The sequence below is a fragment of the Hipposideros armiger genome, unplaced genomic scaffold (assembly GCF_001890085.2).
Source record: "Hipposideros armiger isolate ML-2016 unplaced genomic scaffold, ASM189008v1 scaffold_89, whole genome shotgun sequence".
NCBI classification, from domain to species: Eukaryota; Metazoa; Chordata; class Mammalia; order Chiroptera; family Hipposideridae; genus Hipposideros; species Hipposideros armiger.
In genome coordinates this window covers 645,154-669,303 of record NW_017731439.1, presented here as the reverse complement: position 1 = coordinate 669,303, position 24,150 = coordinate 645,154, and the positions used below count along the sequence as shown (strand labels likewise).

General features: G+C 51.6%; 1 protein-coding gene across 5 annotated transcripts in view; it reads right to left on the bottom strand.

Annotated features, from left to right (window-relative positions):
• Positions 1–82: 82 nt before the first annotated feature.
• Positions 83–24,150, bottom strand: part of SMOX (spermine oxidase) — a 35,299-nt gene continuing 11,231 nt past the window's right edge. For 2 of the 5 annotated variants that reach the window (XM_019644647.1, XM_019644649.1), the window contains exons 2-7: positions 11,162–11,395; positions 8,596–8,822; positions 4,708–4,881; positions 3,787–4,546; positions 2,943–3,103; positions 83–549 (exon numbers count right to left, since the gene is read on the bottom strand). In XM_019644647.1, coding sequence (XP_019500192.1) covers positions 412–549; positions 2,943–3,103; positions 3,787–4,546; positions 4,708–4,881; positions 8,596–8,822; positions 11,162–11,369 — 1,668 coding nt within the window. In that variant the 5' untranslated portion in view covers positions 11,370–11,395 and the 3' untranslated portion in view covers positions 83–411. Of the gene's footprint in view, positions 550–1,002; positions 1,093–2,942; positions 3,104–3,786; positions 4,547–4,707; positions 4,882–8,595; positions 8,823–11,161; positions 11,396–12,922; positions 13,009–24,150 lie in introns of those variants that run through there. The other 3 variants (XM_019644648.1, XM_019644652.1, XM_019644650.1) reach the window with 3 other exon arrangements.

The window sequence follows — 24,150 nt, the reverse complement described above, 5'->3', positions numbered from 1 at the left end:
AAACACACACACACACACACACACACACACACACACACACACACACACACATACACGGCTGAGGAAAACAGAACAGAGGAGCTGAGGAGCACGGGAAAGGCAAGCCTCTTTTATTATCCCAGAATGCAAAGTAGTAAAGGCACTTAAAACAATGAGGTGGGAGGGGAGGAGAGGTCAGAGGTCAGAGCACAGAGGTAAATCAACGGGCCCTACCCTGGTTACCACCCAGCATGGAGAAAAGGAAAAGCTACAGGGGCAGGTCTGAAGCCAGTCAGAGTGTCTAGCTCTACAAAAGTTACAAATCCATCCTACAGAGGATTAGGAACTTAGGAGTATAAGCAGCAAGGGGCAGGGCTGGCAGTCACGAGTTAGTGGTTCTTTAAGGAACACGCTCAGCAGTGGTGAGGACCCTCAGGTCCCCTGCTGGAAGAGGTCTCTGTACATCTCGATGAGACGGGCGGCCTCACGCTGACCAGAGAGCAGAGCACCATGGGTGGTAGAGTAGTACTTGCGGTGGGTGGCCTCACCCGAGAACAGCACCTGCATGGGCTGGGTGGGGGACAGGGAAGTGAGGGTGAAGGAGCAAGACAGGACAGGAGGCCATCTGTCTCTCCCAGAGCCCTCCATCAATACGACAAGTCACAGAAGAATGAGCAGGCATCTGAGATGCAGGTATTGCTGCTTCCAGACGATGAGGAGTTGCCCATCCCACCTGGCCACCTTCCCCTGCTTCTACCCGAAACATCCAGGCATCAGTTCTGTCTGTTCTGAGGCTTTTAGAGTCCTGGCTCTGCAGTCTCGGAAGCTCACTGTGCCTCTTACCAGTGAACTCGGGACAAGCAGTTTAACCTTCCTAAGACTTGATTTTCTCATCTGCAAAGTGAGTTTATACAACCTACTTCTGAGGGTGGTTGTAAGGATTAAGTGAAATAATGTCTCTAAAGCACTTAGAACCTGGAAGAACATAAGCACTCGATAAAGTTAGGCGGTAATTTAACAAACCTTTCTGGAGCCCCTATTAGGATCCGGGGACTGTTCTGAGCACTTGGAAGATAAAAGGTGACCAGGCTGCTGCTTTGAGGAGCTTCCTTGCTGGTGGGGAAGCCAGACACGAAACCCAATTATTAACGGTGTTATATATGACATGATGGGTGTTTGGGTAAGGTGCTGAGAGCCCAGAAAAGAAGCTCATGGCTGGGGAAAGGGACACACAAAGTTTCCCAGAGGACAGGACCCTGGGCTGCTTCTTGGAAGACGCTGGATAAATAGAGACAAAGGATGTTTCAGGAAGAAGGAAAGTGGCAGCAAAAATGCACCAAAGCAGGCCTTGTTTAGGGGCAGTGACAATTTTGGTACAGCCAGGGCTCAACCTCAAGAAAGCAGGCTATCTAGGTGGGGCCAGGCAATGCACAAGTGCTTGCATTCCAAGCTTGAGTTTGGACTTCAGCCCAGGGCATCTCAAACTGAATGTGTACCAGCTGGGAAGCTAGTAGAGTGAAGTTTTTAATTCAGTAGGTCTGGGGGTGGGCTGAGAGTCTGAATTTCTAATACACTGCCACGTGATGCTGGGGTTGCTGGTCCACGGACCACGCACTTTGAGTAAGTGAGGCTTTAACCCACCAACAAGGAGTCCACGGAGGTGGTTATGCTGAAAGGGGGAACACATATTCTAGCAGAGGGCAAGCTGCCTACTCCTACACCTATTATCCTTTCTCCTCAGTAACAAAGCCCTGATTTTTAACTGGGTCCATTGCCATCCATAAATAAAAAATGACATATCCTAGCCTCCCCAGCAGCTGGTGTGGTCATGTGACTAAGTTCTGGCCAGTTAGCTTCAAGATTATTGCTTAGATACACTGATTCAACCCAAGGGACCCCTTCCTTCCAACCTAAAATGTAAATGTGAGAGCAGCAGCCTCTGCAGCCCTCTTTGGACCACAAGAAGGCCTGAAAGATGGAGCCCGGTGCTAATCATACCAGGTCCTGACACCTACTGTGGATTTTCCTTTTGTGTAATTGAAGTATACTTCTGTCTTGTTTAAGCCATAGTTATTTCTGTTTTCTTTTGCTTTTTAGGAGGATGGCTGCAGCACCAGGGAGGGCCTTTTCCTCTCTCCCCCTAAGTACAGCTGGGGCAGGCACAACACACCTTGCTGGTTGGCTGGCTCCATGTTGGCGGAAGGAGAGACAGGTTGGTGACAGCACCAATTCCACCAAAGGACTGTTTTAAATATAATTCTGTTGGGGTTTTAACATTTATTGTATGTATACAATTGGGGGGAGGGACTCAAAATCCACTTTATGGGAAGAGAAATATAATTATTCCTCTCATATTTATTATGTTTCTCTACATATTGTTTATTATATGGTTGATAGAATTGGGGGGAGGGTCAGTATTTTCGATTTTATATTCTGAAATATATTGGGGGAAAACAGTCAATAAAACATAGTGGGGAAACTTCCACTGAATCGGTACTGTCCAATAGAAATTTCCATGATGACAGAAATGTTCTATAGCTACATAATCTAACATGGTAGCCACTGGCTACATGAGGCTATTGAACTTGAAATGTGGCTAGTACAACTCAGGAACTAAAATTTTAACCTATTAATTTAAATTTTAAGTAATTAATTTAAATTGAATGTGGCTAATGGCTACCACATTGGACAGCACAGCACTAAATGGCTCAGTTTTTATAACCTCAAGAGAGTGTTTAACATCTCAATTTGATTCCATTTTTTCTTCCAGATGTTAAGTGCACATTTTCTTACGTTCTCGTCCATTATAGGAGACACTCCATCCCTGTCTCACCTTGGCACCCCTCAGTGAACACAACCCTTCCCCTCTTCCCCCTGGACCAAACAAACACACAAAATACACACACCAGCCCCTCCCAGGCCCCTCTTTACCCTGAACCCCCTGCACACACACCCACACTCACCGCCATCTTGGAGCTCTCTGTATACGGCAGGGGCTTGGCCAGCTTCTCCACATCTGCCCCACTCGAGCCCACCTGAGTGTACGAATAGGAGCCTCGGAAGTAGGGGTTGCTGCCCCAGGCCGAGCGCAGGATTCGCCGAGGTTTGGGAATATTGGGGTTTCCTGTTGGGGAGTCAGAAGGGCCAAAAGAAAGGATAAGACATGGCCGCACACAGAAGACACCCTGACCAGAGCACTCCCATCCACCTCCAAGGCTCCAGGTGGGCCAGGCTGCTGTGGGGAGGCATGGAGGACGGAGGAGAAGGGAGGCTGAGGTTCAAGCTGTGTACCCCTCATGCCTCCTTGTGACCCCCAGCAAAACACCTCATCCCCCTGGGCCTTAATTTCCGTATCAGAAAAACATTCTAGATCATCATGTTTCCTTCCAACTTCAGGGGTTCTTCTCGGGCTTTGCCAGGACAATGGATGAAAAATATTCAACTAAAAGCATCAGACAACAAAACACAAATCCATCTCTTAGCAAGACAATATGAGTAGGATATAAGCAGTCTGAGGTTTTGTGGTGACATCTGAGTTTTTACCATCAGCCCTTAGAGAAAAGAAACACAGGGCCTATGGTTTTGAGCGTCTCAAGCTCCATCCAGGGAAGAGCCCGCAATTTAGGAGCCCAAGGCTGAGCCCTGGCACCCGGTGGCAGCTCTCCCAATGACCGTGCCACCTCAGTTTCACAGTCTGTGGCGGGGAGAGCTACCACACGGTTCAGGGGACTCAGAGGGTCTGGCAGAGGGTCATGGACAGATGGAGAGAGGCAGGTGGAAGCAGACAGAGGTGGCACAAGGTCGCACCTGTGAACTGCCGCAGCATCTCTGTGCAGATCTCAGCCACGGCCTCGTCGTCACACCTCTCCATGACGAGGGCCTCCTCCCCACAGATCCAGCCACTCAGCACGTGGCCGTAGCGCTCCGGCGGGTAGAGGACATCGAAGCCGCAGATCTTGCGGTACCAGAGCTCGGGTGGGTAGGTGAGGGTGCAGCTCTCGGCCTCGTCCTCCCACACAAACTGTAGGCTATTGCACTCGGGGCCCCAGAAGGGCTCCTCGAATTCCAGAAAGATCTTGTCGGTGGTGCCAATGCCCAGGCGGTGGATGGCAGCCACCTTCTCAGCGGGCAAGCCCGGCCGGAAGAAGCTGGCGTGCTGCCTCTTGAGCACGCCCAGCGACACGGTCACAATCACGTGGTCCGCCGGGATCACCTCGCAGTCCTCGCACTCCACCAGCACGGGCCACTGCTCATCCTCATCCCGCCTGTCCCCCAGGGGCTCCCCTCCACCCTGGCCGCCCTCCCCGGCGTTGTGATTGTGGTCCCCCTCACCCCGGGGCTCAATCTCAGGACCCTGTGGGCGGCCTGAGGCCTGATCCCAGTGCACGCAACGGACAGGTTTCCCCAGCTGGATGACGTGCGCCGGGATGCCCTTGGCCAGCAGCTCTACAACCCGCATGAAGCCTGAGGGGATGATGTGGTGGGCGCCAGGGATCTCCGTCCACTCCCCAAAAGCGCTCAGGGATACCTCGTCCATGCTGTGTGAGCTACTCTCACAGCTCTCCACCTGTGGGAAGAGCCAGAGAGAAGCCAGGTGACTGCCAGGGCTGGGCAGGGGTCAGAACAGCACCTCAGAGCAGCATGCCCTCCTTGGACCCGGGCTTCCCAGCAAGGGTCTTCTTCACTCTGGCACCTGTACTCAGCTAAGCTCCCACACAGCAAGGATACCTTCAGGTACTGCTGGATCATGGCGAGCTTCAGGCGCTTGGTGGTCTCCGGCTCCTCAGGGTCATCCCTGATGCGGTTGCGCACCTTCTCCCGGGTGAACACCCCCACGCTGTTCTGACTCTCAGCATTGACTGGTTTACCATGCCGGAAGAACTCCTGGGTCAAGTTATAGACCTGCCAGAGAGATCCGAGGAGACTGAAAACATACTCCCTCATCCTATCTCCATCTCAGACTGAAGGGCTCCAACATAAAAGTTGCCACCTCCCAGATGTCCCCAGGTATACTGAGCCCATGACCCCTCTCCCTTGGCGCATCAACGTGGCGATCAGTGCACTGAGACTGCACCAACACATCATGGTTCGGGGATAGCAAGCTCCCCTGGGCAGCCAACCTCCTCCAGATGCCACTCTCAAAGGCCAGCTGGGCCTGTGAGGGAGGTGGGATGGGCCCTGGAGGCTCTGCTGTTGGGCCTTTGCTTACAAATAGTGGACTGCTTGGTGCCTGTCCAGCCTATGGAAAAGGAACCTCCTCTCATGGGTTCTACATGGCCAAGCAGACCACCCACTTCAGAACCCAGACCTGCACAAGAACTAAAGGCACAAACCGTTTCCCTGCCACCTCTGCCCAAGCATGTCTGCTTTGCTCTCTCCCAGGAGGGCAGTCTGGAGGGGTGGCCTGACCAGTGTTTTGGGGGAGGGGGAGCAGAAGGGGCCTTGAAGTTTGATCTCCCAGGAGACCCTGCCAGACCAAGACACTCCCTTTACTGTAAGACTCAAACACAGGTTAGGAAGATGGCCATGCTGGGGCAGGGTATGTGGTGGGCAGGGAGGCCCTAGTGTGCCAAGGAATGGAAATGCATTTCACCGGCATATTTTGGTAAGAACTTCAATCCACATCTCATCGACAGAAAGTAATGGCCCCTTGGAGTGAGTCCAACTGCCTCCCCTGTTTGCCTGGTATATCACCCCCACCAGATACCAGGCAGATCTCCCTGAGGACAGGAAGCCAATCTTGGGTCAGGCATGGGAATCCCCAAAGGCCAAGGTCTGAGTCTCAACATTTACTCAATAAATATTTACTGACTCTGTGTCTGACAGGTTGTAACGTTGAGCCAGACAGGGGACACAGTCCTGAACCCCTGCCCTCACTCAAGTTGGGGAAACATCATAACTGCTGTTTCTATATAACATGCTAGGACAGGAAAGAACCCAGGGGTTGCAAGATCAACCCAGACAACCTTGGACAGTCCAGAGATAGGCAGGTTGGCAGTGGGTGGGAGAGAAAAGGTATTTCAGGCAGAAGGAACAGCATACTCAAAGATGAGAGAGAGAATGTAAGATGCATTGCGTACAAAGTGGTTCAGTCTTGCTGAAGTAGGCAGCAAGGAGAGAGGATGTTGTAAGAGAATGTTGCAAGGGCTGGGGCATGAAGGACTAAGGATCTTGTCAATGGCTCTTCAGTGACCCTGGCATTACTGAAGGGTTGTGAGCATGACCACATGCCCACTGTCTCTCCCAGGACATGGGCAAATGCAGGCTCCTTGGTCACACATCTGGGGCTGGCGCCGATTAGTGGTGTGTTTCCCTTCCTAAAGTGAATTTGAATTCAGTTAGCACACATTCATGGGAATGACGTCTGCCCTTAAGTCTGAATGATGTAACCCAGCCCTGGTATAGACCATGGGGCTACAGAGTGGAGAAAGGAAGGTGGCATTGCCCACCCTGAACCATTCCACTCAAGGGAAAGGCCTCCACATGAGATGGAAACATGAATTAAACATGTCTCTGAAGTATAACGTATAAAGAAGTAATGAGTTAAATTGTTTATTTTTCCTCCCTTCAGTCACAAGATGCTGGGTGTTTGACCTTAACTAGAGTCCTCAGCAAATTCCTCACCCAGTACTACTGCCAAGGAGTCAGGCTTTCAACTTGCCTCTTCCTACCTGGGTTTTCTTCCTTGAGTAATAACCAACATGGTAGCCAGTCCTTAGCTTACGTTGACTAGAGACCAAAATGCCCAGCTGAGGAGTAAAAAATTTAGTCCATCTATTTGACTCTTAGTGTCAATCACCAACTAGGACAGCCTTAACTGAACATGGGTTTGTCGTATGGGTACAGTCTCCTCTTCTGGGTTAAATGACATCTTCCCAATGTGACCCAAGGGAAATGGGACAAGCCTATTCACGGCTAATACCCACCCCAATTCTCATTAAGCACTTTTCATCAGGATCTCATTTAATCCTCATGACACTATGAGGTAGGTATAACTATATCCATTTTACAGATGAGGAAAGTAAGACCCAGAGAGGCTCAATAACTTACTCGAGCTAATAAATGGTAGAACTGGTATTTGAATCAAGGTAGCCTTGCTCCATAAATAAATACATTTATGTGTTAACAAATATAATACATTAAATGAGTAGCCCCCTTCAAAGTCATCACCTCTGTGGGGAGGCTGCATATTTGTTATGAAGCCACCTTCAGGTAGAGCTTCACCTGCTTAGATACACCTCTTCAAAATGGCCTCCAGCATTGGTTAAAGAGCCACACAAGGAAACCTGTCTCTGGGTTTCATGGTTAACACCTTCTCCTTTTGACCCAAAGCATCACCACCCAGATCGATAACCCACCTTATCCATCCTACTTTCTACAACTCACACTCTTGGTTNTTCTTTAAATCTCCAGGAAACAGATAATTCACATTTTATGCATACTTACCCAATGTATATAGTAAAAAGATGTAAAGCTACCCAAATTATTTTAAAAACACAAGAGGGAGGGGGGAAAAGCCCTGAAAAGCCCAAGAAAAAAAAATCTTGAGTCACTTGGAAACATAGATGCAAAAGCCTAAATAAATACATGCACATGAAAGCCAGCAACACATTAAAATAGAATGTACCATGACCACTGTGGTAGATTGTATTATTGACAAAACATTCACTGCCCCAACCTGCAAGGTACTTTCTGCAGGAGGAGTGTATGTCTGCCTATTCACTGACATTAATACTCAGGCACTGATTTGATTTGACCAATGAAATGTGAATAGAAGTCACACATGCTACTTCTGAGCAGAAACATTTCTCTTTTCCATCTACCATGAGACACTCCATCAATGTGGGTCCTAAAATTAATAAGGCATGAAATCAATCCTCTGTGTTCATGTGACATGAGCAAGAAACTCCTGTTGTAATTCACTAAGATTTGGGAGCTGTTTGTTACCAGAGCAGAACTTAGCCTAAGCTAAGGCAAAGATCACCCCAAAAATACAAGGAAAACATTAGAAATTTTATTAATGTAATTAACATATTAACAAATAAAAGGAGAAAAACCTATGATCATCTCAATAGATGCAGAAAATGCATTTGATAAAATTCAGTATTCATTCATGACAAAACACTTACAAACTAAATATAGAAGGGAATTTCTTTAACCTGATAAAAGGTACCCACCAGAAACTTAGCTCAAATAGCATATTTATTAGGAACTTTAGAAATATTCCCATTAAAGTCAGGAACAAGACTATGATCCCCATATCACTCTTTAAAAAAAAAAANAAGCTTTTTAAAATTACCATTTACAAGAATATCTCGGATCAGTAACAACATCACTACCTAAGTACCTAGTAATAAATCTAATAAAAGGTGTTTAAGGCCTGTCCGGAGAAACATTTAATCATGTGTACCGGTAACCTCTTACCTAGGACTTCTCCACTCATCATCTTCATTCTAGCCACAAATTGTCCTGATGTTCCAAATGCAGGGCCCAGAGAGTGTGCAAAGACATGACCAGGATCTTAGAAGACCCCAGCAGGTCCCTTGACTTCCCCCACACTGCCAGGGCACTCCCTGCCCCCGTACTCTATGCCCAGCTGCCCTGCCAACACCTTACCTCGTTGTATAAATCGCTGAATTCCTCAACCACGTCCTTGGGGATCCTGCGGCCACGGTTGGTAAGGTAGCAAGCCACGCCATTCTTGGAGTAGAAGCTGATGCGGCCCACGCTGCGCTCCCCATCAGTTGTCTCTTCCAGAAGGCCATTGGCTTCTGCTAGATGATAGATGGGATTCCCCTGAGAGCCATGGATCCAGGTGGCTCCCAGCTCAAAGGTGGCGCGTCCTGATGGTGAAAACAACAGGTCCGTAGAGGAGTGAGGACTTCTTCAGAGAGGGCTAGAACACTGCCTCGCCCTCCTTTCTCCAGGAGGATCATTCCACACCCACAACAAGGAAGGAAAGAGATTAGGGTCCCCCTCGGGCAACCTACCAACGTCTTCAGTGAAAAGTTTTCAGTGAAACCACATGTGGCATAAAATGGATTCCACTTTATAGCTAAGTGCCACCCTGAATGACTCTGTGATTTGCTCCAGAGTCACCACACTGGACTAATTAGAAGTGGGCAGACTGGAGGGCACCAAAAGCTGAAAACTCAGTGCCCTGCCTCCAGTGGGTTCCTGATGGGCACTGGGGGCATTTATTAGTAATCCTCCTGTAGAGCCTCAGGTTTAGGGCTCCCCAAAGAATCTTGACTGGTTTGAGCTCCCAATAAGAGCAGAAGGGGGCAGGCACCCTAGTAAACCTAGGGACCCGCCCCCAGGGCACAGCAGGGAGCTCCAAGTCATACAGCCACTGGGAGGTGATGTCCAGGCATGCGGTACCCTTCCTGGCTCTAGACACTCAGTAAAAGCAGGAACAAGGGGAGCAGCTTGAGGTCAGCTGCAAGGTCAGTGCCCCACCCCGACCCTCAGGCTCTGCCAGGAGATGGTGTGGCCCAGAGCAGGCCCCAGTCTGAGGATATTTCCTGCCCTTTCCCATATCCCCCTCTCTGCTTCTGTGATCCTTGCTATGCCCCTGCATCCAAAGGACATCAGGTACTACCTCCATGTCATTCCCCCAGTATCCTTGAGGCCTTTGGCCTTCAGCCCTTGTTCTTACCACTGAGATTCACAGCTACCCTCTCACACTGCAGCAGGTCCAACTGCTGCCTGGGCTTTCAGCCCTGAGTGTCTGCACACACAACACATGCACATATGCCCTTGCCCAGACATGCTCTCCCCTCTCCTGGCAGGTCTACCTTGGTCTTCCTCACATACATTATTCCATAAGTACTGACCCATCCTCTTCTCACTACTACCCTATTCCCCCCATCACCTGAGACCCATCTAACCTCCCTCCCTCTGGGAAAGCATTCCTGTCCAGTTTTGTATCCCCTCAGCCTCGGGCAACCCAATTTTTTCCTCCTCACTGCCTGTACCATCATTTCACTGAACAGCATGTCTCAGCTGTCAGCTACCACTGAGACTGGGCCATTTGTCCTCCCATCTTCTGCTTCTATGTCAGACCCTAAATGTCTTATCAAGACTCAAGAACCACAAAGGAAGCCGTTCCTTCTCTAAGGCTCTAGGCCAGCAAATCGGGTATCAGGCAAAGAGTCCCAGGCTTCCCCGCTGGCAGTGCCCAGGTTTACAAGTGCCTTGGATGGTGCTTTCAGCCCTACTGCCAGCAAACTCGCCTGTGTGTGCCAAGGGAAGATGGACACAACTTTACATATGCCTTCCTGTAAATGCCACAGGGGAAGACTCCTAATGTGATCAAAGTTCCTGAAAGAAGAGAGAAGGTCCCCATGTGTCCTCAGCCTCTACTTATTCTAAGCCTGACCACCTACTTCTCTGAGCCATTTGCCCCATCCATCAAAAGTGGGCACAGAGAATCTGCTTGGCCTTGCTGCCCATGAGGGAATGGTCACAGAGACAAAATCCTCTGATCAATGCAGCCCACAGTGCATGGTCCCACTGGGCCATTTTCATGGTCCCTACCTGCTCAACCACTCACTGGGCAAACCTCCTGGCTGGGAAGCCCTGGCCTCCAGCTGTGTTTCAGGCAATTCCCTACCCTCTAGAACCCCTGGTATAATCTAACCACCCCTGGGATAAGTCTCCTACCCAGCTGCTTTCTCCAGAGCCCTCATTACCTCATTACTCTGCAACCTGGACAGACCCTCTTCCTAGACAATCCTAGGACCTGCTTATCACCCATAAAGAAGCCCAAAATCCCCTTTCACCTCTGCTGCCCTGAGCTTCTACTGTCCCAGCTATTCTCACTCATGACAGACTCATTCATACTCAAAAGTTAATGACTAACAGAAGCTCACAGAATTCCCCTTCTTTGAAACAGAAACTGGTCCATCCACTGCCAGTACAGTTTGGTTCTGGGGCTCCCTCCCTCCTACACACTGTGAACCCTAGGTCACGTTCCAAAAATGGAGGCCAGAACCCCACCCTGCATGCCTCAGAGGGCTACTGAGAGGGCAAAGGAAGCTTCTGGAAAACATCCAGGTAGCATACATGATGGAACTCTTACCCCAGAGAAGAAGCGAAAGTAATAAGATTTCAGGCAGGGCCAAGGTATTGGAGAACAAGAAGTGGCTTTGAGAGGTGGCTGGGCTAAGGTGGCACTCACCGAGTTTCACGCTCTGCACACGGCCTCCGATGCGGCTGGAAGCCTCAAGCACAGTGACATCCGTGAAGCCCTGCTCCAGAAGCGCTTTGGCTGCAGCCAGGCCAGCCAAGCCGGCGCCGATCACCACCACACGAGGCTGTCCCCTTCTCCGTAGGCCACGACTGAGAGGGTCATCCGCACTGTCGCCACTGGATTCACAACTTTGCATACCGTCCGCACTCGCCTTCTAGGAACCTGCAGGGAGCAGAGGTGTCACAGCTCACCCACCTCCCTTCACTTCCCACCGGCCCCAAGGGGTATTCACGGGCTCTACCCTCAAGGGGGGACCTCAAGCCCTCCCCCACCTCCTTGAGGATCTGAGCAAGGACCCATCTACAAAGGATATGGGGAGGGAGGAAGAGATACAGGGAAGTAGAGAACAAGGAAGGGATGCACTGTGGGACCCTACCATAAGTAGGAGAGCTGGGGCCCACCTTGAGTCCCTGAAAGCCATCAATCCCATCCCAAACCTGCTAAGCACTACCTCGTCCCCAAGGCTAAGAGACTGGCCAGGGACAAAAATGACCAAGAAGGCCAAAGTCAGGAGAAACGGACCCTGGCACTGCTAACCCTAAACCAGCTGGGTCCAGCACGGCTGCTGTGGTTTAGCTCACACCAACCCGAGGATGCTCACACTGATCCCAGGATGTTTGCACGGACCTCAGGATGCTCACACCAACCCCAGATACTTGCACACACAGCGCTGGACCTTCTTCTGTTCGCCCTCCCTTGCCTGGCTCTTCCCTGGTACTCTCTCTTCCTTGCCCCTTCTTTTCTCCTCTGGCTTTCTGTTCGTCTTTCACAGCCTCAATGAGGTGGCAATTTGGTGGGCAGGACATAGTCCCGCCCTCCCCCCAGAAATGCCACGAGGCCGGTATTGGACGAGCCTCTGCTATTCCGGGTAGACCTCTGGTTGTTTTCTCCAACCATCCAGCCCCTCAGTCACCGCAAAGCAGCAAGGAGCCCAGGAAACAGTGGACCATGAGGACCTGTGGCACCAGAGGCCAGACATCAAATTGACAGTTATGCTAAGCCAGCTTGTTCAGAGACGCCAGGCTAAGGAGTAGATGGGAGGCCAAGGGGGTCCATAAATCTGGCCCCAAGGCTGAGAGAAGCTACCCTTCTATTCCCAGAGTGACCAGAAAGGTCTGAAGGTGTCCATGGGTCACCCTGGGGGGCCACTCAGCTCTGATTCTGTCCCTGTTCCTTGCCTGACCCAGTTGCCTTTGCTGTTTCAATGGCAGAAACTGCAGATTCTAATAGTATCCGGGACCTAACAACAGGGAGCGAGGTGGCTGCTCTGGGCAGCAGACAGGGGGCATCTAAAAAGCTGTCACCCATACCTAACATGGCACATTCCACCAAACAGATATGCTAAAGAACGTTTATAGCAGCCTTATTCACAACAGCCACAAAACAGAAACAACCCCGAAGTCCATCCACAGGAGAGTGGATAAATACATTGTGCCAAGTGTAGCATATCCACGCAAGGGACTAGCTCTCAGCAATAAATTCAACATTACATTGAACAAAAGAAGCCAGAGATAAAACAGCTCATCCTGTAGGAGTCCATTTACGTGAAGTTCATGAAGAGGTCAAATCAATCTGTGATGACAGAAGAGAAATGGGGGTGGGGAGGATGACTGAAGGGTCAGGAGGGAGCTTTCTGGGGTGGAAGGATTATGGATCTTGGTCTGGATGGTGGTTACACAGTGAACATACAAAGATCCGTGGAGTTGGACATTCAGGATCTGTGCCATTCCCTGCATGTGTGTGTTTATACCTCGGTAACCATTCAGATACCGATTCCTGGCTCCCTATAAAAAAAAACAAATAAAAGCTGGCACGTGACTCCCTTCACACATCTCAAGGACTGCTCACTAAAATTTTACCCTCGAACATCTTTTTATCATAGGTTTTGCAAAGCGGTCTTTTTCTAAATAGGCTCAGTCTGAGAAGCTGCTCCTTGCACCTCTCCCCACCCACTCCACCTGCCAATGCCACACCTGGGCATGGATGGAAATGTCCCCCCACTCCTGCCCCTAAACTCTCTCCAAACCCTCCAGGCCCAGGCTCGGTGCAGACGTGGTTCCCTAGAGGGCCAGAAGGTGGTGCCTGAGGCCTGGAGCGTCTCTGAGGCGGAATCTCAGGTTCTGAGGCGGAATCTCAGGTTCTGAGGTAGGGGCTCTGACTCTGACTGGTGCCCGGCCTCCTTCCAGGAGACCCTGTGCCCCAGCGTTCCCATTCCTCCTCCCTCCTCCTTAAGTCCTCCTGTCCCTGCACCACCCCCTCCCACCCCACACCCAGGTTCCCCGGGGAAATTCTGTCCAGCCTCCCAGGAGCATGCCGATCAGGGCTTTCCTTCCTCCCTTCTTCCCTCCCCCAGGTTCTCCTTCCTGCGGACTACATCTAGGGAAGGGTGTGGCTGTCTGCACCTGGAGGCCAGGGCAGCCAACAGGGAGGCAGGATCTACAGCAGGTCTGCAAATACACAGGGTGCTGGAAGCCACCACTGACACCACCACTGCTGGGCACTGCTCACTGGTCTCTGGGCGTCCATCCCCATCCCTATTCCCACCCCCACCCTGAGGCCACCCCCGAAACAAACTCTTTTATACAATAAAGGGGCTGGATTGGTGCAGTGGTTCTCAAACTTTATTGGTGGAACCCCTTCTCGAAAAGTTCCTGTGGGCTCAGGGTGTGACTGGGATGAAACCAGAGGTCCCGCCCACACTGAAGTCTCATCGCAGGGTGCCTGGGGCACTACTTCTAAAAATCCGGGGTCTGGGTAAGACGCTACCTTGGGAAGTGGGCCTAGGGAAAGAACGCTTGGGGCAGCAGTGCTTTCCCAGCCCTTCCTGAACTTCCTTCTCTCTAAAATGGCCAGCTGGTCCTCACTCCATTGTTGTGACAGTCCAATAAGGCCCTATGTGGATGTCACAAGACTGTCAGCATTTTCAAGGGCTGCGCGTGTATGAAAATCATTTGTGAAGTTCTGTAGCTAAATTACGAGCAGATTGCCTTTGGGAAGGGGTTCAGGAATGAATTTTGAGAAATGCAGGCGGAAAGCCTGCCTTTAAGATGAACACAGAAAGAACCCCGAGTTCCCAAGTATCAGAGACAGACATCACACATGGGGTGCCAACGTGGTAGCAGATAAGTGGGATCATGTAGGTCACCGGTGTCCCTGGCCCTCACAGCTAATCCCCCAGTCCTGTCCCTCCACAGGCCTTGTCTGGGATGGGAACCCCTGGGGGCCCCAAGAAGCCACAGAAGCCACTAGCATAGCCCACAGAAGGCAGAGAGATGCAGCCAACACACCCTGGGGTCCAAGCTTGAAAGAGAGAAAATCATGTGCAGGAACACCTACTGTGTGCTGGGCCCTCAGCTATATGCTGAATTGGATCTTCAGGTGCTGTTATCTGATTGCGAATAGGGGAGACAACTTGCTTCCTATTGGTTTGTGTTGTGTTTTCCTTTCAAAAAGAGTATTTTATTTTAATTTTATGAGAAAATGCCTTACTGAGGAAGAATTACTTAATGCTCCTTGGTGCCTGCCTGCCCTTCTCTCAACTTGGGGAAATAAATAAATAAATAAATAACATCCGCGCCTTGATCTGTATGCACAGGAGAAACAGAACGCCCTGTACTTTTCTAGCAGATAAAGGAGAGAAGAAAAAAGTGCTGGCTCAGCCAGGCAGGGAGGGAGAGGGAGGAGGGAGGCAGGAGGCACCGGGCAGTAGCACTCGCAGTAGCACTCGCCTTCTCGCTCCTGCTTCCATGGCAGAATGGGGGTGGGAGCCTGGAGCCACCATATCCCCAAGCAGGCCAAGCCTGGTAACTTCAAGAAATCAGGCCAGCTACGGCATGAGGGTCTCACTGCCATTCACAAGGCCCCACTGCCCTCTCCATCCTGCTTCCCACTCTGGCCCGCAGGCCACAGCCTCCCCCTGCTGCACAGAGCCAACAGCGCCATGACCGAGCTGCCCAAGAAGCCAACCTGAAAAGAAGAGGGCAGCAGGGGAGAGAGGAGACAACGGAAGGAAGGCCCTGTCCTGAGGCAGAGTCACCAAAGAGGGACGTATGAAGACTAGGAGGCCGTGCAACAGGAATGGGCACCAGCAGCCAAGCGTCCCCACTTCCCCACCCACGTTTTCTCAACATCCTCACCATTTCATTTGTCACCCTGAGACTTACCCTTCAAAAAGTACCTCCTAACCGCCAAATACAGGAGACATGTTTTCGTCCTGGCCTCCCACATATGACCCCGCTCAGCCTCTCTTGGAAATGCCCAGAACTGAGCTGGGGGTACTGTGCATCTCCTTCCGCTTTCCCCATCTCAATTAAAAAACCATGGAGCACCAAGCACCCCCAGGCTCAAAAGTGACAGCATCCTTCATGAAAGACCCAAGCTTCTCCACTGGGTCAAGACATCAACCCCACAGCCCAAATCACTGTTGCCTCTACCCTACCCTCAACTTCCCCAGGCAGCGGCCTGCCTCCTCCATCTGAACCGCACCCCGACAGAATTGCTCAGCCACCCCCTCACTGACCAGGAATAAAACCCAGCAATTCACTGAGCACCTACAATGTACCAGGTATGAGGCAGGCCTCGGCCATTGACCCTAGCTGGCCTAGCTGGCCGTTCTGGCTTCAGTTTTCACTCACAAGCCCTCAAACATACACACATACCCCAACTTCACCAAAGTCTTGAGCCCCCCCCAGTGCGGCCCAGCTGAAGGCATGTGGGAAACACCCCTCCCCCACACTTCAGAGAAGCTGGCTCTGGGTTTTCTTAAATGCAGACCCTTGTGTAGGGCATTGTGGTTGTGCAGCTGTGTGACTGCACGGTTGTCTGTTGCTCGAACCCCAGGAAGGCCTGTTCCACTGATGTTTCCTGAAGCAACAGACACCCTGGAAATGTGAGTTCCTTGCACCGGTTCTGTTCTGTAACCGCCACCACCCAGCCACTGCCCCACACATAGGCATCTCGCCCCAGGAAATCCTGTTGTCTATTATTCTGGAGTGAGGCTGCAGCCCCATCATCACTGAGCAGGGCCAGGGTCCCAAGCTAGACTGCTGACCCCCTCCCCAAGCCTAGGAGTGAACTACAAGGAAGGTCAGTGGCCCAGCTCAGCACGGGGTGCCCCTTCCGCCTCAGCGTAGGAGTCCACTTCTGCTCACCCAGCAATCAGCAGGTCGCTTCCCTCCCCAACAGTGGCCACTACAACAAAAACGATGCCACGAAGGGCCAGCTTCCCAGATGCCCCACACTTTTCCAGTCACCCCTCACAAGGACCAGAAAAACTTCTACCTGTTCTTGGCTCACCCCTGAACACAGGCTACTCCCAAATGTGTTTGCCTCCCTCTCCTTTTCTCAGGGTCACCCAGGTGAGTGACCCATGTCCCAGAGGAGAAGAGTATGGCCAAGGCAGTTAGCCCGCCTGGCTCACCTCACCTCACCTCACTTCTTAGGGTTCAGACTCCACTCAAAAATGAGCCCACCCCTTCCAACCAGCAGGCTGCTCCCCTCCTCTCAGCCCTGCCCAGGGCTCTGGGGACCACCTTAACCCTCCCCAACCAACCTCGGAGATTTCCAAGTCTCTCCTCCCAATGGATACTCCTAGTGCTTGAGGGCAGCAGCCCTACCTCAGTTTCCCTGAAGGGACCCCTCTGTCTCAGGCACCTAACATGAGGGGAGACAGAATTTCAGGGGAATCTCTTTGGACTGCTTGGCTGGTCTGGGGAGGGATTTTGATTCTCAAGGGACCCCCCAGACAATGCAATTATTCTTCAAATGTAAAAACGCCCAGAAATCCCAGACCAGCTGCTTTGCACAGCGGCCCAGACAAAGGGGCTCTGTGTCTGCCGGCAAGGCTCCTCCTACCCCTCAACCCCAGGAAGGGGCTGGGCCTGAACTCCTCCCAGCCAGACCCTCCCCAGCCCTCCTTACCCAGACACGCCAGCCAGGAAGTAAAAGAGGCAGGATAGCTGAGCCAGGCCTGGCCAGTCACGGGGGGTGGGGGACAGGACAAGGGCAGCCTGTGAGCCCAAGAGACACGGGGATGAGAAGACTGGCCTGGGAGCCCAGAGACCCAGGTCCCAGCTCAGTCTCTTCCTTGCCAGGTGAGCCCTTCTCGGGGCCCCACCTGGCCAAAACCTCTGAACTCACTCCAAGGACACAGCATCTGTACCCCACCTCCTGGACACACTTGTCTAAGCCCCCCAAAATGCTTCACTGACTCCTTTAGCCTTCAAGCTTTCCCATCTGTAAAAGGGGTCAGGTAGAGCTACCTGGTGGGACTGCTGGGAACATTAAATGACAGCAGCGGCAGAAGGGGTGGCTACTTGCGAGGGCCACCTCAGAAAAGGAAGGAGAAGGAGGAAGTGACCCAAAGAGACCAGTACAGAGGTGGGTGCCACCTCTCCTAGAACCCAGAGCTCCAGTTCATTTAAAGAACCCCAGTTTTCACCTGCACTCAGACCCCAGCCTCAGCCTTGGCCCCAACCTAATATCAGACTGGACCTTGACATCAATCAGACTGCCCTCAATATTGTCTCAGCCTGACCATCCTACCCAGTTTTGGGGGTAGGGGCAGGTATTAGAGATGGAGGCCAATAGCCAACACCAAGCTCATAAAAGGAACAAGGCATGGACGCCTCATTTCTCAGAGCCCTCCCTCCAGCAACGTCCTCTGGCCCTCACAGGCCGAGGTGAGGAAGGGGTTCTGGGGGGCCCCATCTTCCTTTCTGGCACTTGGACTTCTCTCCGTCTTTGTCAGCCACATCTCTTCCCCACAACCAGATGTGTAAAGTCCCAAAAAGCACAACTTTTAAAGGCTTTGTAAGCCTTTTCAGAATTGGGGAGCTTATACTGCATGGAGGGACACAGACAGGGTACTTGAGGGGACAGATCCAACGCTTGGCCCACACAGGCACTGGTGGCAGAAGGGGGAGGGATTCTTGGAGAGGTGAGCACTTTGTGCAGCCTCTACTTCCCATGATGCTCTGCAAGATGGGACAGACCCAGGTGGCTTGTTCCAGGACCCCAGCTTATAGCTGCCTGCAGGGAGAGACCCTGGAGACCACCTGCCTCTGGCTATAACGTTAGTTGCGGGTGGAGAAGGGGAAGAGAATACAGAAGGAAGCCAGAGAAAAGGTAAGGTCTTTCTGATGGGCATAAATAACGCTCGGCTGGCAGCTTTGATGACTGTGCAGTTGGAAACAGAAACAGAGGTGGAGATGGGCCAGGGCAGAGCCTGCGACTGCATTCTTGCTCCCATACCCACCCCCAAACAGCTTTACCCTAAACTCCACCTTAGAGATCCCACCTTCAGCAAAAACAAATGAGTGGATCATGCTCTGACCAGAGATCAGATCAGGTGGCAGTCACAATGGTTCTAAACATCTCCTATGAACCTTTCAAAATCTGGGCCAGCCCCACAGCTCAGCATCCAGTCCCAACCCCAGCTCCTCACACCCCATGCCCTGGTTTCCCATCTTTGTGTGTGTCTTCTTGCAGATGTCCTGTCTGGCAGGGTAGGCAGTCACCTCTCAGCCGGCAGGGTCCACATTCTTCTCCTCCGATCCCAGACCTTACAGAGGCAGGCAAACCCCATCCCCCTTCGGCCCAGAGAGAGGCCAGGGTCTGACATGATAACTACGCCATTCCTGGACACTCCTGGAGAAGATAAAATTGCCCAGGCGGTAGCCTCTGCCCCTAATCAGTGTGGCCTTTGGAGAGTCCACTGGCACTTGAGCCTTAGTTTCCTCATCTGTAAAATGGGAATAATCACCCCTACCCTGAGTGAGGCCCACTCCAGGCCCTATTAGCCAACCTCCTATGTACCCCAGCTAAGTCCTAAAGGCAAAGGTTTCACTGTGGCTCCTTTTAGCAACCCTTCGGATAAGACTCCATGGCCTGGATCCCCTCCCTCTAAGCAGGACCTGACACCCCTACTCTGAACCCCCTCCAGGAAGTCTCAACCACAGAATTATAAGAGTCCACAGAGCTGGCTGTTATCCTGATGACTACGTTGGTGTGAGACTGCCCTTGAGGATAGCAGACCAGGCCGTGGGCAGGAGAGGGCTGATGGGAAATGGGGCTCTCAGTCACTCAATTCCCTGGGAGGAAGTTCCCCTAAAATGGCTGGACCTAGAGAAAAAAACAACCTCAAAACCAAGGTACCAGCCCTGTTCTGAGACAGCTAAGTCACCATGGCCCTTGAGAAATCTCAGAAAGACACACGTCACTCTGTCATACACACACAAAATAATCACAAAAACACACTTTGCTGTGTTTCACTTAATGATTCTGCTTGAAAAATAGTCCCCTCCTTTGGGGACACCTTATAGCACAGTGGTTTTCGTACAGGCTCTGGGGTGAGATCCCTTGTTTTTGAATACCAGTGGTTTGAATTGCTACCTCGTATTAAATGAGTGAGCTGAGCCTTGGCTTCCTCATCGGTACAAAGATAAAGAGTACCTGCCTCTTTATCAGGGTTGAGTGTGACAATGCTAAGTGCTTAGCCCACAGCCAGGCATGTGGCAGCAGTAGTTCTTATATTCCTACAGGCCCAACTCTGCACACTAGTGGGGTGACCACGGGGAGGGCTGGGCCAGGACACCAGATGTGGTAAGGGGCTAGGGAAAGTCCAGCCAACTGAGAGGTCACAGACCACCCCCTGCATGATGACTCCAGAGTAAGACCTCCAGGCCTCAGAGAGAACCACCCTACCCTGCAGGGACACTGCTGTGGTCTGATGACAGGGGAGGAGCAAAGGATTAGGAAAGAAGGGGGCCCCTCCACTAACTGGGGGTGCTTCGTCCTCCCAGGTAAGATCTATGAGGCTACAAGTGCAATGACAGGACAATCTGTGTGGTCACCACCTTTCAAGATGGCCCTCGGTGATCCTTGCTCCTAGTACTTGTGCCCTAATATAGTCTCCTTCCAAGCTGACCTGTGTAACCAATAGGATATTATAAAAATGATGGAGTGTGGCTTCCAAAACTCATTCATAAAACACATTGTGGCTTCCATCTTGCTCTCTTCGACTGCTTCCTAAAGGGGAAGCCAGTCACATCATGAGGACAACTCAAGCAGCCCTATGGAGATGCTCATAAAGCAACAATCTGAGTCCTGCTACCAACAGCCAAACCACCTTGCCAAGCATGTGAGTGAACCACCCTGAGAGCAAACCCTCCAGCCCCAGTCAAGCCCCCCGATGACTGCAGCCCCAGCTACCATCTTGATGGCAACCTCCTGAGAGGCCCTGAGCCAGAAACACCCAACTAAACTGCTCCCGAGTTTCCGACCCACAAAAACTATGAGGTTAATAAATATTTATTGCTATTTTAACCCACTAAGCTTTGGGGTAGTTTATTACACAACAACAGATAGCTAATACAGTCATCAGTTCTCTCTCCCTGGGGAACCCTCCAGGGTGGGGACCCCCAGAAAAACTCCCCATTCCATGCAGGGCCCAGCTCCCTCTTTTCTGAAATTCGGGACTAGGGTAGAATGAGTTGAGAGCCTGGGCCAGGCTTACAAGGCCCAGAAGACAGGAACTCCTTCCTAGCCAGTGCATCAGACCCACCTAGAGATTTTTATAAAAGACTGATACCCAGCCACCACACTGAGTCATCTAAATCAGACTCTTTGGGGGTGGGGTCCCATCGTGGATATTTTTTAAGGGCTCTACATGATAACATATAGCGAAGGTTGAGAATCACTGCTCTATAGCAGGCTCCAAGTGCAGACTCCAGGCTATCCCAGAGGCATAGTGTCTACCTGGGCAGGGGAGGGGGAGGCAGAGAGAACAGCAGGACAGGGAGGGCCCAAGGTCCACTCTCCCACTCCCCTCAAACTGGGGGTCTCCCCCTATCCCACTCCCCTGCAGCTGCCCAGCTCCCTAAGCCCTCTGCATTTCATATCTGTAATGTACCTCAAGCCAGAGAGGGCCAACCTCTGCCCTTGGGGCTGCTCCCTTTAGGGGGACTCAGGGTGCAGGATGGGGTCTAGCTCTGAGTGATCTTGGGGAAGACTCTGTTTTCTCATCTGTAAAATGAGAATTGCCATCAGACCTGCTCTGCTCTCTCAGGGGTCCTAGGTATCTTCAGAAAGATTTACGGTATATGGGGAGAACACAGCAATGGATTAAACAGACAAGGCCACAGCCAGTTACCTCACAGGTACAATGTACAGCGATAAGGTGGAAGAAGATGAGGAGGGGCACTTAATGGAGGCAGGGGGAGGGGTCAGAGGAGATTTCCAGGACAGACCTGAGAAGTGAGCTCCAGGCAGCAGGAACTGCATGTGCAAAGGCTCAGAGGTGCTGCTTACAACGTCAGTTCTCAACACTGCTTTTCCCTCCCTCCAGGGCTCATCCTGCGAACTCCAGTCCCGCATGTCCACTCACCTGACCTTCCTCCACAGCTGCAGCAGCCACCACCCGAGCCACATGCAGGCCTGGAGGGCTTGCTCTGAGCTTCCCCAAGTGAGAGAGCCACACACATAACCTCACCCTTTTGGGGCACACCCAGGAGAAAGGGCAAAGTGGCCCCAGGTCCCCAGAGAACACAGACCCCACTGGCAGTGGAGTGTGGCACGTGGCTCCTCTCCCAGCCCCATTTCACCAGGCATCACCTGCAGTCCCAACCCTCCGGAGGAGGCGGGATGGGGTGGGCAGGATGGTCACACAGTAACTCAGCAACCAAGGCAGGCACTATAGAGCCAGCGCACAGAGCAGTGAGACGTCTGGGTGGGCACAAGACATCATGGGGTCCCCCCTTATCCTCAATTTTGCTTTCCTAGATTTCAGTTACCCATGGTCAACAGCGGTCCACAAATATTAAATGGAAAAGTCCAGAAATAAACAAATCCTAAGTTTTAAATTGTGCGTTGTTCTGAGTAATGTGATGAAATTTCACGTCGTCCCATTCTGTCCTGCCCGGGATGTGAATCATCCCTTTGTCCACCATAGCCGCACTATACGTACAGTACAATAAGATATGTGACAGGGAGAGAGAGGGACTACGTTCACATAACTTTTATGACCACATTTTGTTATAATTATTCTATTGTTGGTTATTGTTGTTAATCTCTTAGTGTTGTCTAATTTATAAATTAAACTCTATCATAGGTATGTATGTACATAGAAAAACATCTACATTAGAGGGCTTGATACAATCCACAGTTTCAGGCAAACACTTGGGAGTCCCCTGTGGATAAGGGGGAACTACTGTTACTTATAATAAAAATGGCTAAAATGGTAAACTTTAAGTTATGTACATTTTCCCCACAATAAAAACAACAAGAACAACAACAAAAAGTTCAGTGAGCACTGCTCTGGCACTCAGAATACAGCCACAGTCAGGAGCCTCGCCATCAAGGATCTAACAGATCAGGGGTGACAGGTGCTCTAAGAAAATCAGGGTGAGGGGAAAGGCAGCTGCTCTGTGTGGGGCATTCAGGGAAGCCTCTCTGATAAGGTGACAACGGAGCAGAGGAAGTGACAGGCAATAAGGAATCAGAGGGTGAAAGTGCTACGGTGACCTCCTGGGAACTTGCTGAAAGAGGATGTGGGGGTGAGAGCAAGGGCGGGGTCAGGATGACTCGGGTGACCAGCCATGACACCACAATGACAAACCCTGTCAAGTTATGTGTCAACTGTGCCCTTCCCCCTTGACAACAAGTCTGTGGGGTAAGAAAGACAAGAAACTGAGGCCAAATAACTTGGTACAAGACCCGCAGGTGGGAGGAGGGCCTAGGTAGTCTAAATCTAGAGCCCAGTTCTCTACTCAGGGCTATCTCCAGCATTGAGAATGCTTTTCCAGGCCACCTCTTATGGCAATGCCCAGCACGTGCCCAAACACATGGTCCAGGGCCCCTCTCGCAGCCCCACTTCTTCAGGCATCACCTGCAGGCACCACCCTGACCAGCCCAACTTGGGTTAGTATCCCTATTCTGCACCTGGAGCACCTGAAGCCTGGGAGGTGTAAGCTGGCCGATGAGGAGGTGGCTTCCCTGCCAGGTCTCTCCCCTCTCCGTGCTAGGAGCCACAGCCCCGCAGTTCTGGGGTAAAGGAGGACTGCCCAGTCAGCATTTTCCACTGACTCTTTCAAAACCACTCACAAGAACTGAGGCTCATGAGACAAACTCAAGCCCAGGCGCAGTTCCCCCTTGCTGGCCCCTCGTGACTCTGCACAAAGCCTGTCTGTGCTTTGGCTCCAGCTCCCAGGGGGAGGGGGCTCTCCTGCAAGCCCATCCTCTCTCCAGAGCCACGGGGTCCCCACTCTGTCCAGCCCAGAACCCGTGCTCCCTGCCCCCAACAAGACACTGCAGCCCCAACAGCAGAGCTGAGTGTCCAAGGCTTGCTGAGTCCAAGGCAGCTTTTGAGGGAAGGGGTCCCCCTCCAACTATAAACTCTTTTCTCATAAAGCTCCCTCTCCTATGGCCCCCACTCAGCACAGTTTATCACAGAGTGAAGGTGGCATGCATGATAACAAAATGAAAACAGGAAAACAAAAACATCCCCCACAAAATCCAGCCACCAGGAGAACCTCATTGCAAATTTCTATTTATGGAGCCCTTCATGCACTAGGCCCCACGCTGAGCCGTCTCCATTCATGGCATCGTTTAATACTCCCAATGGGTGCCCAAATGGGTGCCCATTTTACAGATGAACAGGCTCAGGGAGGTTCACAGATGTCATGGAGGCCACCCAGACAGAGTGCAGGCAGAGCAGGGCTTGACAACACTGAGCTCATCATCTCTTTCTGCACAGCACTCGCTCGGTTCTCAGGCTCCCATCAGCCTCCTGGGGCAGCAGGCATGAGGAAGGCCTTGGCCTGCCGCTTCTCCTGTCCCATCCCTCCCCACAGGCTGATGATACTGCACACACTGTGCCAAGCACTTAGGGCTGCCCTGCAGGAGGTGTCCCTATGCCTGGC